The sequence below is a fragment of the Carlito syrichta genome, unplaced genomic scaffold (assembly GCF_000164805.1).
Source record: "Carlito syrichta isolate Samal-C Ts95f unplaced genomic scaffold, Tarsius_syrichta-2.0.1 Scaffold306175, whole genome shotgun sequence".
Lineage (NCBI taxonomy): Eukaryota > Metazoa > Chordata > Mammalia > Primates > Tarsiidae > Carlito > Carlito syrichta.
In genome coordinates, this window is record NW_007250271.1 from 86,665 (window position 1) to 102,660 (window position 15,996).

Below are 15,996 nucleotides of genomic sequence, written 5' to 3' on the forward strand. Positions count from 1 at the left end.
CACAGTGCCTGGCTAATTTTTTGATTTATTATAGAGACGAGGTCTCGCCAAGTTGCCCAGGCTGGTCTCAAATCCCTGGGCTCAGGCAGTCCTCTTGTGCTTCTGCTTCCCAAAGTGCTGGGATTACAGGTGTTAGCCATTGTGCCAGGCCTGATAAAAATGTAAAACAATGCAGGGAAATTTCATTTGACCCTACCCCTCCCAATGCCTTTGTTTCTTCTATTTTCAGTTTGGGTTTTATCCTTCCAGATCTTTTTCCGTGTAGTTAAGAAATGTAGACATGTACCCTTAGATATAATACTGTTTTGTGGTTTAGTGTCTTTAAAGCACATAAAAAGGATCCTTGTGTATGTGTCTTTGTAATTTAAAAAATTCAATTATGTGTCCTGGAAATATATGTATTACTACATAAAGATATAGTTGATTTTATTTGATTGCCCCATAGTGTTCATTAGTAAGACTATACTGCCATTTATTTAGTTAATCCTTCTACTAGTGGACAATTTGGCTTTTTCCAGTTTTTCACTATTTTTCTTTGAGGTTATGTTTCTCATGACACTTTCACCCATAGTGTTGGTAGCCACTGAAGATTCTTGCCTTTAACAGTTATTACTGTGAGTTGCCAAATGATGATTTTCTAACTCTGTGTTATTAGGACTAGAGTTTTCCATTCTCTCCATTTATTTAAACATAACAGTATGGATTTTTATTTTATTCTATTGGTTACAATTTATTACTACCATTATTTATCTTGATGCACAAGCTATCTTAGATTTGGCTAGTGGGATCTCCTTTCTGGCGATGTGTCCTTTTGCCTTATCCCCATTATTCTTTGACCTCACCTTTATACAACAAAATATTCCAGACCTATCCTATTCTTCCCTACCCCAACTGCATAATCAGTCATATCTCCAGTGAGCTCTGGTAGAGAGGGTTTGTTTCAGTGAAGAAATAATCTCACTTAAAAGAAGAATAAAGAATGATTTAGGAATGAGAGGAAATTTCACAAGATAGGAGAGAAGAAGAAAAATTGCTGTAATGATATCCTTGAGACAGTGAAAGGAGATGACATTTAGTTTCTATATACAGTGGTTGGCTTTAGTATAGGAGCCTAGTTAACCATAATAATAGTGACAAAGTAAGGAAGTATGGGCACAAATTCTATCAGATGAGTAGATGCCATGGAAATTATCTTCTTGTTGCCTTTTTAATCTTCTCAGTGAAATAAAAGCAAGGTTGTCAGCTTGGCATGAAGCTGGGAGAGGAAGTCTGTATGAAAAGTTTGATAACACAAGTGAAGGTATTAAATAGTTGTATACAAGAATGGTGGTAGGCTGCACATGGTGGCTCATGCCTATAATTCTAGCACTTTGGGAGACTGAGGCAAGAGGATTGCTTGAAGCGAGGAGTTCAAAACCAGTCTGAGCAACACAGTGAGACTCTGTCTCTACAAAAAATAATTTTTTAAAATTAACCAGGCATGGTGGTGTGCTCCTGTAGTCCCAACTATTCAGGAGGCTGAGGTGGGAGGGTTGCTTGAGCTCAGGAGTTGGAGGCTGCAGTGAGCTGTGATTTTATTTATGTGATCATCATTTCTGTTACTTTCTTTTCTTTCGTTCTTTCTTTTTTTTGAGTTGGAGTCTCACTCAATCGCCCAGACTGGAGTGCAGTGGCCGCTCCCGGCCACCGCAGCTTCGACCTGCTGGGCTCCCGCGATCCTTCCGTCTCAGCCTTCTGAGTAGCCGGAATTACGGGCATGCGCTACCACGCCCGGCTGATTTTTTTGATTTATTGTAGAGATGAGGTCTCGCTGCCCAGGCGGGTGTCGAACCCGCGGGCACAGGCAATCCACTCACCTCAGCCTCCCAAAGGCGTGGGATTACAGGCTGAGCCACCAAGCCTGGCTCTGTGTTACTTTCTTAGGTGGCTGGTAGGACACATTTGATTTATTCTCTTAGAAATTGTTATCTGCATGAATAATGTGGATTAACATTTTTGTGTTAATCCAAATTAACATCAAGGGAAAGATAACTTAGTGATTTTTGTTGTTGCAAACGTTTGGCATTGACAACTAAGAACAGGGGTTCATTCAGGTTTTTGTTGATACTGTTCTTAGAAACAGACAAGATCGGCCAGATTTCAAACTTGAATGTATCAAGAGTCAGTAAAATATTATATATGAATTGTTTTCACAGATAAATCTACATATTTGCATATCTGAGTTGTATATTTAGAAGATTACTCTAGAAATTGTGGTTCTGATTAGAATTTCCTATTTTACTACTGTTTCATAGCTTAGCTTTATGGAATCATTTATTTTTTTCAGCTCCAGTTTCTCAGTCACTGAAGTAATATCTTGACACTTCAGTCTTGGTGATTTTAATTCTAGCCATAGTATATTTTGAACCCATAAAACCAGTTACTGGATGTATCAGTGCTTTTAAGATTTTTGTTTTGTCTGTGGTCACATTTCTTTTCTTCTAATACTTCTAAGACAGTACAGAAACTATGTGAAGAATGGACTCTGTTGATGTAAATGATGCTGATATTAATTGGCTAAAGATTCTCTATGTTCAGTTTGTTCAGACACATCCATCGGCCTACTGTGAAAGGTTATGATTAAAACAATTCACAATTTTATTAAAGACCATTTTAATATATTATATAACCAGTTTCTGAGGCATTATAGTTAGGGGACCCCTGTGTATCAAGCAGTGTCATTTCATTTAATCTTAACTGTAACTTCCTCTATAAAGTAGTTAATACTATTACATGGAAATATTTGTATAAAAATTTAGAATTAAAGTTATCTCTGATTTCCATAGAGAGAGATTCTGGTTTTCAGATAATCAGATCATTTATATAAAAATGCTATTTAGCACAGTATTGTATTTATGTGAAATTGCTTTATTCTAATTGAAGGGAAACCAGTTCAAATAGTGGGTGTGTTTGCTGAATGTTGTCAAAAAATGTTCCCAAAAGGCACGTATTGTTTGGTATATATTCATAATGTTGAAACTGGTAATAATAAGGACATTAGTCATTTGGATTGATTTTTTGTGAGATTATTCAACTGTCTTCCTTTTGTAATATAAATCAGTTAGAATGTTGAGTATGTTAAAGTGGGGGACATTCAGTTTGATCTTATTCTCCAGGAAGGACCCAGTTTCTTACATAGCGGTACAGTTGAAATCTTCCATTTGGGAGGTTGGTGAAATGAGCTAAGAGATTGATTATTTGTGGATGAGTATTGTAAGGTATTTTAGGAATAGGCAAACTATTGTTTTGGGGTGATAGCAGTCATGAAATCTTTTTTTTTAAATTGGAGTCAGGTTGGAGCCCAGGTTGGAATGCAGCCTGACCTGCTGGACTCAGGCATTCCTTCCGTGTCAGCTTTCCAAGTAGTTGAAACTACAGGCATGCACCATTACACCCGGCTAATTTTTCTTGATTTATTGTAGAGATGAGGTCTTGCCAAGTTGCCCAGGCTGGTCTCGAACCGTGGGCTCAGGCAATATTCTCACCTGGCCTCCCAAAGTGCTGGGATTATAGGTGTGAGCCACCGGGCCCAGCCATGAAATCTTTTTTATTTTATCATATCTTATGTGTTATAGTCTCAGTTTTATGTATATATTCAATTTGGAAACCACAGATCTAACAATTTGAACTTAATACTGATTACTGACTTTAGTACAGACTACCAGTTTTTATACCACAACTTCCCTATTCTTTATTCTTAAATTTTGCTAAGTGCCTGTGCAGTTTGGAGAATGTCTTTGTAATTTTTCAAGATTACTTAGGTGTGCAGTTTTTTATTCTTTGGATATCTGAAACTAGCCTTTCATTTATATTCACATGTGAAAGATAACTTGCTCAGGCATTGAAAAAACAAAAATAATCAGTTCATAACTTTTCTATGTCTTTTTTTGTATGGATCTTTTATCTCCTCACATGAAAATAGCTTTTTAAAAGTAACTTTCCTGAGCCGGGCTCGGTGGCTCAGCCTGTAATCCCGCGCCTTTGGGAGGCTGAGGTGAGTGGATAGCCTGAGCCCGCGGGTTTGAGACCCACCTGAGCAACTTGGCGAGACCTCATCTCTACAATAAATCAAAAACCAGCCGGGCGTGGTAGCGCATGTCTGTAATTCCGGCTACTCGGAAGGCTGAGGCGGAAGGATCGCCGGAGCCCAGCAGGTCGAGGCTGCGGTGGCCGGGAGCGGCCACGGCACTCCAGTCTGGGTGACAGAGTGAGACTCCAACTCAAAAAAAACAAAAAAACAACTGAGGCCAGTTTTTTTTTGTAGAAGTCTCTCAGTTTGGTTTTGTCTAGAGTTTCTTTATGATTATTTCTTCTCCAATATGCATTCTCACTCCTGCCATTACAAAAATGTTAGTTGCTCTCTCAATATCTCTAGAAAGCCTGTAGGGCTGAGACAACACCAGTGCCTGATTCATTTTCTAGTTCATACAGACCCTTGGTCACTTAAGTGGGGGCAGATATTAAGGTAAAATTATGAAATGTAAGTCTTCCTTTCAGTTAGGCTCCCCTTAGTTCAGTTCTATCTGTCTTATAGTTATTTAAAAAAAATTTTTTACCAGTTTCTGTTACACTTTTATCTGTGTGGTACTGCTATATTTTCATCTTTTAGGGGTTGATTATTTTCTAGGTTAAATTTCATTTTTCAGAACCTTGGCTTCACCAATAATTGGGCTTAGATAAGCAATAACTGTATAGATGAAGGATTCTTTATGAATATAAAAATAGGGAGTTGGGCATCATGTACAGTATTAATTTTATTTAATTAAATAAGCAAAATTTCCCGTTAACTAGGCATATACAGCACACAGATTGGTTTTAGCCAGTTTGTGTCATTAGCTACACCTGAGTTTGAACTCTGGTTCTTTGAATTACTCACTGTGTGACTTGAAAGTTATTTAATCTCACTCAGCTTTGGTTCTTTTCATGTGTAAAATCTTTAAAAATGTTTGTAGAAGTTTAAAAATGCCTATCTTACATTTGCAACTTATTTTGAAATGTATAAAAATAAGACGGACTGATGGATAGATATGTGATAATGCATATATAGATATATAGTAAAATGCTATAGACTTGGGTGGTGGATATATGGGTTTTCATTGAACAATTAAACTTTTCTGTATGTTGAATTTTTTTTTTTTTGAGTTGAAGTTTTCATTCTGTCATCCAGGCTCTGGAGTGCAGTGGCATGCTCACAGCTACCACAGCCTCGACCTGCTGTCAGGCGATTCTTCTGCTTCAGCTTTCCAAGTAAACTGGAACTACAGACGTGCACAACCACACCCAGCTGATTTTCTGATTTATTGTAGAGACGAGGTCTGGCCAAGTCGCCCAGTCTGGTCTTGAAACCATGAACTCAGGCAGTCCTCTCGCCTTTGCCTCCCAAAGTGCTGGGATTACAGGAGTGAGCTACTGTACCCAGCAAATTTTTATAATATTAGAAAAATGCCTATATTGCAGGCTTATTAGGATTACATGAGATAAAATGTGAGAAGTACCTGGAATGTGATAAATGCTCACTAAATAGTGGTTGTTCAAAAGCACTTCATGGGAGAGGCATGCTTTGTAGCATCAGTAATATAATAAGGTGGTTTATGACATGTTTAAAAGTACCTCCCATTTTCACTGATCTCCTTCACTCCATAAGAACTGAATAAGAATTCTCTGGGATGTTGCAGTTGGGCTTGATTTTTCTTCTTTTTTGCTTCCTCCTCCCCTTCTTTCTGTTCTTCTTTCCTTACCTGAATATTATAAGGTACATCTAAGCCTGAGAACCACTGATGGGGGAGGGGAGGAGTGGTGGAGCAAGTAAAGGAGAAAGAAGGAGCCTCTGTGGTGTAGATAAGGGATCTTTGCTGTTAAGTTCTCTTTGGTTTCATTTGTTGATTCATTCATTCATTTTTTTTTTTTTTTGAATCAGAATCTCACTGTCACCCAGGCTAGAGTGCAGTGGCATGCTCATGGCCACCGAGCCTCGACCTGCTGGGCTCAGGCGGTCCTTCCAAGTAGCTGGAACCACAAGTACATGCCACCATGCCCAGCTAATTTTTTGATTTATTGTAGAGACAAAGTCTCACCAAGTTGCCCAGGCTGGTCTCATACCCCTGGGCTCAGGCAGTCCTCTTGCGTCTGCCTCCCAAAGTGCTGGGGTTACAGGTGTGAGCCATCACATCTAGCCGACTCACCCAATTTTTGCCCCTCATTTATAGACTCAGCTTCCTCCTTGGTAAAATAAAGACAGCAATACTGTAATATATAATATATATAAAGTAATATATATAATATATAACAGAGTTATTTTAAGAGTTGAATTTAATGTCATGTTAGAATTTCAGTTTATTTAGAAATTTAAGTGTGTCTGATTTTTTTTAGTAAATGTGTAAATATTAACAAAACTTTGAACCTCTTAAAAACATACAGATTTATTTTTAGTAATATTAGAGGTATTGCTTGTTTAAGCTTTGAAATATGATAAGTGATTGAAAACCCAGTAAAGCTGAGCACTCTACATAAAGCTTAAAAAAAAGAGTTGAATTTAGTTAAATAATGTATATAAAGTTCTTAGCACTTAATAAATGCTCAAAGTAATTCTGTTAAAATAATAAAAAACATAATAATGAAAGACGTTTATTGAGCAGTTATTTCTGTGTCAGGTATTGGTTGGGCATTGAGGATATTGAGATAAATCTTACAGATATGGTTTTTTTCTCTGAGAAAACTCATAACATCATGTTGGAGAGAGATCTAGAAACAAGTTCATGAAAGTGTTTTAAGTACCAAGTAAGAAAGGAGAGAATGGTGTGGCATGGAAATCCAGGCCTAGTTTTGCTTCTCACTTTGGCCTTGTTCTCATTCTGCAAGGGAGCATCCAGAGGTGCTTTGGGTTTATTGGACTTTGATAGCAAGTTATCAAGGTCTCAGATATCCAGATATCAAGGTCTCATTAGGAAAAGGGATTGATACCTGTCTTTCATTTGTATTTGAAGATGGGGGAAGGAGAGACGAGCTCAATATACCATTTACTCTCTTCCCCTTTCTGCCACCATCCTAGTCAATTCACACTGAAATATTTTTTTTCCTGGGTAAATTAGACTAGCTTTTAATTATAGATTAGATAATTAGCTCTTTAATATAATCACTATTTAAACATTGAAAGCAAATACTTTAGTGAATAGTTTTTTGTATGCATAAGATTCAACATAATGTATTCAATTTAACAAATATTTGTATAGTCACAGCAAGTTGGAGCAATAACATGGTGTCCTGATACATAAATCCAGAGACAAACCTATGTCTTAAGTAAAGAAAAACAAAACATAGTCTCTATGACAACAATCTGGAATTATGTTTTCTAGCCACTTGTAATTAGTAATGGAGTTGTTAATGCTACCTTGTGCTCATTCTCAGAATCATAGCTAATGCTTGTTTTTTTTGTTTTTGTTTTTGTTTTGAGTTGGAGTCTCACTCTGTCACCCAGGCTGGAATAATGTTTGGTTTATCTACCTTTTTGTCTGATAACTTCAAGTTAACTTCTTAAGAGTTTCAAAACTAACATTTACAAATAAGTACTGAACCATTTTTGCAGATGTCTTTCAAATTTAATGAAATGTTGCATTTTAATTTTTCTCTAGTACTACAGTTGGCCCTTTGTATCTGCGGATTCCACATTTGTGAATTCAACCAGCCTTGAATTGAAAATACAGTATTCTTGGGATTCGGAACCCTCAGATGTAGAGGGCTGACTTTTCATATCTGTACTTGTGCAAGGTTGACTGCAGAGCTTGAGCTTCTTCAGATTTTGGTATCTGTGGGAAGTCCTGGTACCAATCCCCTGTGGACATCAAGGGACGACTGTACTATAATGTGGCATATTGAAATAATGGTGACCTGCCCTAAGATGATCAGATTTGAGGGTTGAAAAGTCTGTTTGCACAAAGTAGACTTTATTTTTTTCTGTTCAACAAAGCAAGATGAATATAGATAAGCACCTTGGTGAATGTTCTGCCAAACCGTTTGCATGCACATGTGTTTTTGATGTAATCATAATGTATGTACTCTTTTATCATCTTTTTCACTTAAAACATCTTAAATGTTTAACTACATTTTTGAGGGCTGTGTAATATCATTAAGTATAGCTGTATCATTATTTCATGGAGCAATTAAGGGAACAGACATCTAATTTTTTTGCTGTTTTCAATTGTATTCCATATTGTAAGGAACATTCTGGTAGCTAAATCTTTTTTTTTAAATTATTTATTTATTTATTATAGAGTCGTGAGGTATAAGTGAGGCTTTACTACATAAGTAGGCTGCATGCAGGCGAAGTTTGTGCTTCTAGGTTACCCTCATTCCCCCAGTAGTGGACCAGGTACCCTTTGTGTTGTCATGTGTCCCCCACCCTTCTCTCTCCCTCTCTCCCCTAGCAGTGCCCAGTGACTGCTGATCCCACCCTTGTGCTAATGTGACTAGTGTTCAGGGCCCACTTATGAATGAGAACATGAGGAATTCAGTTCTTTGTTTCTATAATAGTTCACTTAGAATGATGGTCTCCAACTGCATCCAAGTTCTGAAGTCCATGATTTTGTTCTTTATGGCCACTTAGTACTCCATCATATGTATGCACCATCTTTGTATGCATTCTTATTTTCTTTTTTTCTTTTTTTTTTGAGTCGAAGTCTCACTCTGTCACCCCAGCTGGAATGCAGTGACACACTGCTCACAGCCACTGCAGCCTCGACCTGCTGGGCTCCGGCGATCCTTCCGTCTCAGCCTTCCAAGTAGCTGGAACTACAGGCACGCACTACCACGCCCAGCTCATTTTGATTTATTATAGAGATGAGGTCTCGCCAAGTTGTCCAGGCGGGTCTGGAACCCGCAGGCTCAGGCAATCCACTCACCTCAGCCTCCCAAAGGCGCGGGATTACAGGCTGAGCCACCGAGCCCGGCGTATTCTTATTTTCTTAGGAAGCCTTTCTAAAAATGAAATTGCTAGACATTGTAAAGACTTAATACACATTGTCAAATTGTCCTTCAGAAAGATTTAATCAGTTTATAGACGGACCAGTGGTTTATGAAAGTACCTATTTTCCTCTACACTTAGTATTTGTCATTTTTTAAAGTTTTTAAAAAATGTATATAGTAAATTATAAAAAGTAGGAAAATGGGAAACATTACACCAAACGCTATTTCCCTTACAGGGCTCTATTATAATATTTGTTATAATCTTGGCTTTTGTCATATTTCTAAATAGTTATAACTGTACATACAGTATTTTTTCTGCTTTTTTCATCCATAGTTAAGTATTTTTCTATGCCTTTACTTGGTCTTCATGATTCCAGTTTTTAGTGGGCACATGATAGTACAATAAGTATTCAAATTTATCTAATTCTTCTCCTATTCCTAGACAACTAACTTGCTGCTAGTTTTTATTACATATGATACTACAGTAAAAACACAGAGATAGTTACTATTTAGTCAACATTTTCTGTAAAACAAGCTTTATATTATGTGTCTTTTCCTTCCTTTGTATTATTTTTTTAGTAATAGATTAATGTCAAGGATTGATAATATCAGATCATGAACATTTTTATGACACAGCCTTTCTTCCTATGTCCCTTTGCTTTCCTGTTTCTTTCTATCTTCACACATTTATTGGAAGCCTAAGGCACACTGAGAATACAAAATGAATTAGATAGACTCCTTGGAGTCAGACATTAAACATACATGATAAAGAGGGATATGATAAAAGGCATTTTGGGACAATGGTTCTGTACGTCCACCCATCCATTTGTCCTTCCACACATGATTTTTCCCTTGATGCATGGGGGAGTTACTTGCAGACATGTTACCATTTTACCCCTAAATATTTCAGTATAAGAATAAGGACATTTTCTTAAATGACCACAGTACAGTGACCAAACTCAAGAGAGTTTAACATGGATATGATACTGTAATCTGTTGTTCACATTAAAATTTCATCAATTATTCAAATGTCCTTCATAGCAATTTTTCTCTTTGATCTAGGACCTAACTGAACATCATGCATTGCCTTTAGTTGTCCTCTCTCGTTTCCTTTAATCTAGAACAATTCCTTAGTCTTTTCTTCATCTTTCATAACATTTATGTTTTTGAAGAACAAAGGCCAGTTATTTTATAGAATGTCCTTCAATTTGAGTTTGTCTGAAGTTTCCTCTTCTTTAGATCCAGGATTTGCATTTTAGTGAGGAATATCATGTAAGTACTGGTGTATCGTTTTAGGAGGCTTGTGGTACTGGTTTGTCTCAATATTGGGGAGGTTAAATTTGATTAGTACTTGGTTAAGGTGGGACCTGCTGAGTTATTTTACTGTAAAGTTATCTTTTTTTTTGCCTTTATAATTCATATATAATCTGTAGGGAGGTACTTTGAAACTTTGTAAATATCCTGTTCCCTATCTAACTTTTACCCACTAATTTTAGCATCCATTGATGATTTTCTAACTCCATCATTCCTCCTTGTATTCATTAGTTGGCTTTTTTTTTTAGATTTTAAAATATAGTTTATTTAAAAGTAAATTAGAGAGAAAGCCAGAGAGAGAAAGAGAAGATTCACCTCCCCAAGGTGGGGGAGGGGACCAAAGCCAGGAAGCATGGTGACAACAGTCTAGCAAGGTAATGGATCATTAGTTGGCTTTTTACTGTAATAGCTTTCCCTTCTCTATTTGTTTGTATTAGTATGAATTCATGGATTCTTATTTTATTGAATGGATTATATTATGTTAATATCATTTATTTTGATGCCCATATTGTTCCAGATTTGGGCAATGGGAAACCCCTTCAAGCTGGCTCTTGTGTGTTTTTAATATGTCCCCATTATTCTTTGAGCACTTCTTTACTTTTTGTCATAGCAAGATGATACGGGTTCATTGTATATTTTCCTTGTCTCAGTGCTGGAATCAGCTATTTCTCTAAGGATCCTTCATTTCTTTCAGTTTAAAACCCAAGATATGAGCTAAGGTATATAGTTTTGTTTTTGGTTTTGTTTTTTGGAGTCAGAGTCTCACTCTGTTGCCCAGGCTAGAGTGCAGTGGCATGCTCATGGCTATTGCAGTCTCGACCTCCTGGGCTCATGTGATCTTTCCACCTCAGCCTTCCATGTAGCTGGAACCATAGTTGCACACCACCATGCCCAGCTAATTTTTTGATTTATCGTAGAGACGAGGTCTCACCAAGTTGCCCAGGCTGGTCTCGAACCCCTGGGCTCAGGCAGTCTTCTCACCCCTGCCTCCCAAAGTGCTGGGATGATAGGCATGAGCCACCGCACCCGGCAGGTATATAGTTTTAAAAAAGACTCCAAGGTGATTTTGCTAGTCTGGTTCTGGAACCCACTGGAACAGAGGCCTCTTTTATATAGGTGCTCCTTTATGGCAAATTTTCAATTAGATCCTCTCGATGCAGGATCTAATTGAAGATCATGCATTGCCCTTAATTGTCATCTCTTTTGTCGCCTTTAATCTGGAACACTTTCCAATATTTGCTAAATGAACAAGACTGAGGAGAAGTTGAAGGAGTATAGAAAGGTGGAGGAATACAAGTAGAGTCACAGTATGTGGAAGAACTCAACTCATAAAGAGGAGCCTCAGGTTAGTGTGGCTTCAAGCAGAGAGATGAGGCTGGAGAACCAGGCACAGAACAGTTCATTGAGGATTTTATTTGCCATCTGAAGGAACTTAATTTTATAGACGACGAGAAGCCATTAAAGAGAGTTTAAACTGGGTAGGGAAATGATCGGTTTTGTTAGATTTGCATTCTAAAATCACTCTGCTGTCACTAGTGGCAGTGCATAGAGGATGAATTAGGTAAATCTAAAGTTATTTTCCAACAGAGTTGGTTTTTACCTCTTAAAGCCTTAAACTTTTCTCCTGGAAGCTAGTGCTACATACAGCTGGTGAATACCAACGCCTCGAAAGGGTAGTTGAAGTAGTCTAATGAAAAAAGACGAGAGACGGACAGATGAACAAACAGACATACCACACAATAAGTTAAGCTTGAGTCACTGATTTATCTTCTTTTTAAGTAGTTGTTTTACAGCCAGGGCTGGAAGCTTAATAGTAATGTTCTTCACTGAAAAAGAACACAAACAAGAGTACATAAAACAGGGCTGGGCACTGTGGCTCACCCTTGTAATCCCAGTGCTTTGGGAGCCCATGGCGGGAAGATCACTTGAGGCCAGAAGTTTGAGACCAACCTGGGTAACATAGTAGGACATCCACCCCTCGCCACCCCTTTCCCCATGCCCTGACAAAAAAAATTAGCTGGGGCATGGTCACATAGTCGTAGCTATCGAGGAGGCTGTGAGGTGAGGATCACTTGAGCCCAAGAGTTTGAGATTACAGTGAGCTATAGTTACACCACTGCACTCCAGTCTAGGTGACAGAGAAGTGAGACCCTGTCTCTAATAAATAAATAAATAAATTTTAAGGAAAAGTATATAAAATAGTGCTAACTTTTTAAAATGAAAAATCTTGATGGATAAGATGTATCTGCCAGTGTAGTGGCTCACTCCTATAATCTCAGTATTTTGGGAGGCTGAGGCAGGAGGTTCTCTTGAGCTCAGGAGTTTGAGGCCACCCTGGGCAAGATAGCAAGCCCCCATCTCTACAAAACATACTATATATATATATAGCTGGGCATGGTGGCATGTGCCTGACTACCCAGTTGCTTGGGAGGCTGAGGCAGGAGGATCCCTTGAGCCCAGGAGTTCGAGGCTGCGGTGAGCTGTGATCACGTCACTGCATTCCAGCCTGGATGGCAGAACAAGATGTTTTCTCTACAAAACAAACAACAAAAGATGTACTTGATATACTGCTACTTTTTTTTAACCTTTGGTAATAATGTCAATAATAGGAATGAGATAGACATTCAGTAATATACGCATTCTATCTGGTTTTCATGGTAACCAAAATAAGAAATACAATCATGTTTTCAGAAATAGCAACAAATTATATCTGTAGCTTGAATTTTTCTGTTGTTATAACAAGTTTCCTTTCTCTACTGTTTTCAGCCCGTATCCCAACCAGTTGGAGTTGAACAACAAGCAGCTCTTTTAAAACCAGATTTAGTTAGAAGGTAAGTATCTTCAAATTAATACAGAAAAACAATGAGGCTATGCTGAAGTGTGTGCACTCATTAGGAGCTTTGTGTATCTGTATATCTTGCCTCGAGAAGCTTCTGTGTTCTTCTTGTATATGTGAGGATGTTTAATAAAAATGATAGGTATTATTTTTGCCTTTTTATGTCAATAAGAGGTCATATAGATTGTGAGATTAATTTACCACTTTCTTGTTCTCTTTATACCATTCTGGCTTAAGAAAAGCTGATAAGGATTTTAAAAAGGAAGGAAGTAACCACATAATTTAGAATAAAATTCAGTTAATATTAAAAAAATTATAACCAGATATATAATTATATTATTATTTAGTAGTTATAAGTTATTATTCTGTATGTTGTTCAGATTGAATATTTTCTGTTGTTTTACCTTCAAGTTCACTGATTTTTTCCTATGCCCTGTTCATTCCACAATTTTTTTTGTTTTTGAGTTGGGGATCTACTCTGTTGCCCAGGCTGGAGTGTAGTATGGCGTGATCCTGGCTTACTGCAGCCTTGACCTCCCGGGCTCAGACGATCCTTTCACCTCAGTCTTCTGAGTAACTGGGGCTATAGGCACATGTCACCACACCCAGCTAATTTTTGTATTTTTTGTACTTTTTTTTTTTTTTTTTGAGTTGGAGTCTCACTCAGTTGCCCAGACTGGAGTACAGTGGCCGCTCCCAGCCACCACAGTCTCGACCTGCTGGGCTCCGGCGATCCTTCCGAGTAGCCGGAATTACAGACATGCGCTCCCACGCCTGGCTGATTTTTTGATTTATTGTAGAGATGAGGTCTCACTGCCCAGGCGGGTCTCGAACCCGTGGGCTCAGGCAATCCACTCACCTCAGCCTCCCAAAGGCGCGGGATTACAGGCTGAGCCACCGAGCCCGGCTGTATTTTTTATAGAGACGAGGTCTCACTATGTTGTCCAAGCTGGTTTCAGACTCCTGGCCTCAAGCAGTCCTTCTGCCTTAGTCTCCCAAAGTGTTGGAATTAAAGAATTCCACTATTATTCCCATTCATTGAGTTTTTTATTTCTATGATTATATGTTTATTCTATAATTTCCATTTGATTCTTTTTAATTTCTTTTATAAGGTTTTGTTTTTTCATTTGGTTTAAGATTATTTGTAGTTGCTAACTGAAGCATTTTGATGATGGCTGCTTATCTAGAATTCTTGTTAGATAATTTCAATATCTTACCTCACCTTGGTGTTGGTATCTGTTGATTATCTTTTTGCATTCAAGTTATAATTTTTCTGGTTTTTGATATGACAAGGAATTTTATTTTCATTTCTTTTTGGACATTTTGATTTTATGTTAGTTAACTTTTTTATTCTTACAGGCAGTCCCCCTGTTTAGGTGCTTTTGTGGGCTGTGGTTCTAGTGACAATTTAGTTTTCTTTGTTTTTGTTTTTGTTTCTTTTTTTTTTGAGAAAGCAGGATGTATTGAGAGGACAGATAATGTCCCACTGTGGGAAGGGACCCAAAGGGGTTACTCTGACAATTTAATTTTCAAAGTCCTTGTAGTCCTATTCTGGTCTGTTTTGTTCACCTGGCACCACTGGCCTCCACTGCTGGGCCAAGAGGTGGAGAGTGCTTCCCTAGGCCTGCTCTCCAGGCCACAGTCTACTTACTGGTAGGGTGCCCACCAGTACCACTGGGGAGGAAAAGGCCTACTTAAGTACTCTTCTGCTGGAATGGAGATCAGGAGACACTGGGCCTGGGCTACCTTTGCCTCTGGACTGGGAATTGGGAGATCCTGAGCCAGGGCTGCCTTTTGTCCCTTGGTAGATAATTGGAAGATACCAAGCTGCTACATTTTCCCCCAAGTTCTGGGAGTCCCTAGCTAGTTCGCTTTTTGTCTTTTCACTCTTCAGTGCCCTCCTGTGATTACCTACTATATTATTTCCAGAATTTTTAGCTGTACCTGGGGAAGAACAAGGAGAGATGAATTTCTCTCATTTTGTCCCAAACCATAAACTCTATAATGTTTTAAGTAACTTTAGAATGTGATTGATATAGCTCTATTGGCTATAATTATGCCCCTTTTATCCTTTGAATGGGGTTATTTTTTATTTTTTACTGTCATTTCTCTGTGTATTCAAAAACTCTTTAAAAGCAGTATTAATTTATCTCCTATCATTTATATTTAGACACATTTTTTATATGAACATAGAAAAAACAGGAATTATTATTATCTCTTCTTGTATATCTCTATATAGATGCTTTATGAATAGTTTTTAGGATAAAGGACTTACCTAAAAATTATTATAATTTTTAAAACGTGTTTGAAAAAGATGTCTGATGCTTGTAGATTTTGTCATTTCAATTTCAAATGTGTTTATTGAGTTTTTGTATTTATTGAAGTATCTTCTAATTTATTAAAGAAAAGCGTAATGCCTCTGACACAGATAAACTAAAGGTAGCCTGCCCTTTCTTAATCATATTGATGTGGACCTATAAAATATAACTAATTAGAATTAATCATGCTGAACCTTTTTTACATCATTCGTTTTCATTTCTTGTTCTGCCTCCTGCACTATACCTGGTCTCCCACATCTGGTCTATCTATCCCCTGTTGAGTTCATTACATAAACAGGTATATTTTGAGTGAGAATTTGTTGTTTTTTTTGTTTGTTTTTTTGTTTGTTTTTTTGAGTTGGAGTCTTACTCTGTTGCCCAGACTGGAGTGCAGTGGCTGCTCCCGGCCACCGCAGCCTCGACTGCTGGGCTCCGGCAATCCTTCTGCTTCAGCCTTCCAAATAGCTGGAACTACAGGTGCGCGCTACCATGCCCGGCTAATTTTTTTTTATTTATTTATTGTAGAGGTGA

The 15,996-nt window shown here is 37.8% G+C and overlaps 1 protein-coding gene across 3 annotated transcripts in view; it reads left to right on the forward strand.

Moving 5' to 3' along the window:
• WNK3 (WNK lysine deficient protein kinase 3) overlaps positions 1–15,996 on the forward strand; it is a 127,831-nt gene that overhangs the window by 68,887 nt on the left and 42,948 nt on the right. For all 3 annotated transcript variants that reach the window (XM_021714959.1, XM_008062953.1, XM_008062954.1), the window contains exon 10: positions 13,078–13,142. In XM_021714959.1, coding sequence (XP_021570634.1) covers positions 13,078–13,142 — 65 coding nt within the window. The remainder of the gene's footprint in view (positions 1–13,077; positions 13,143–15,996) is intronic.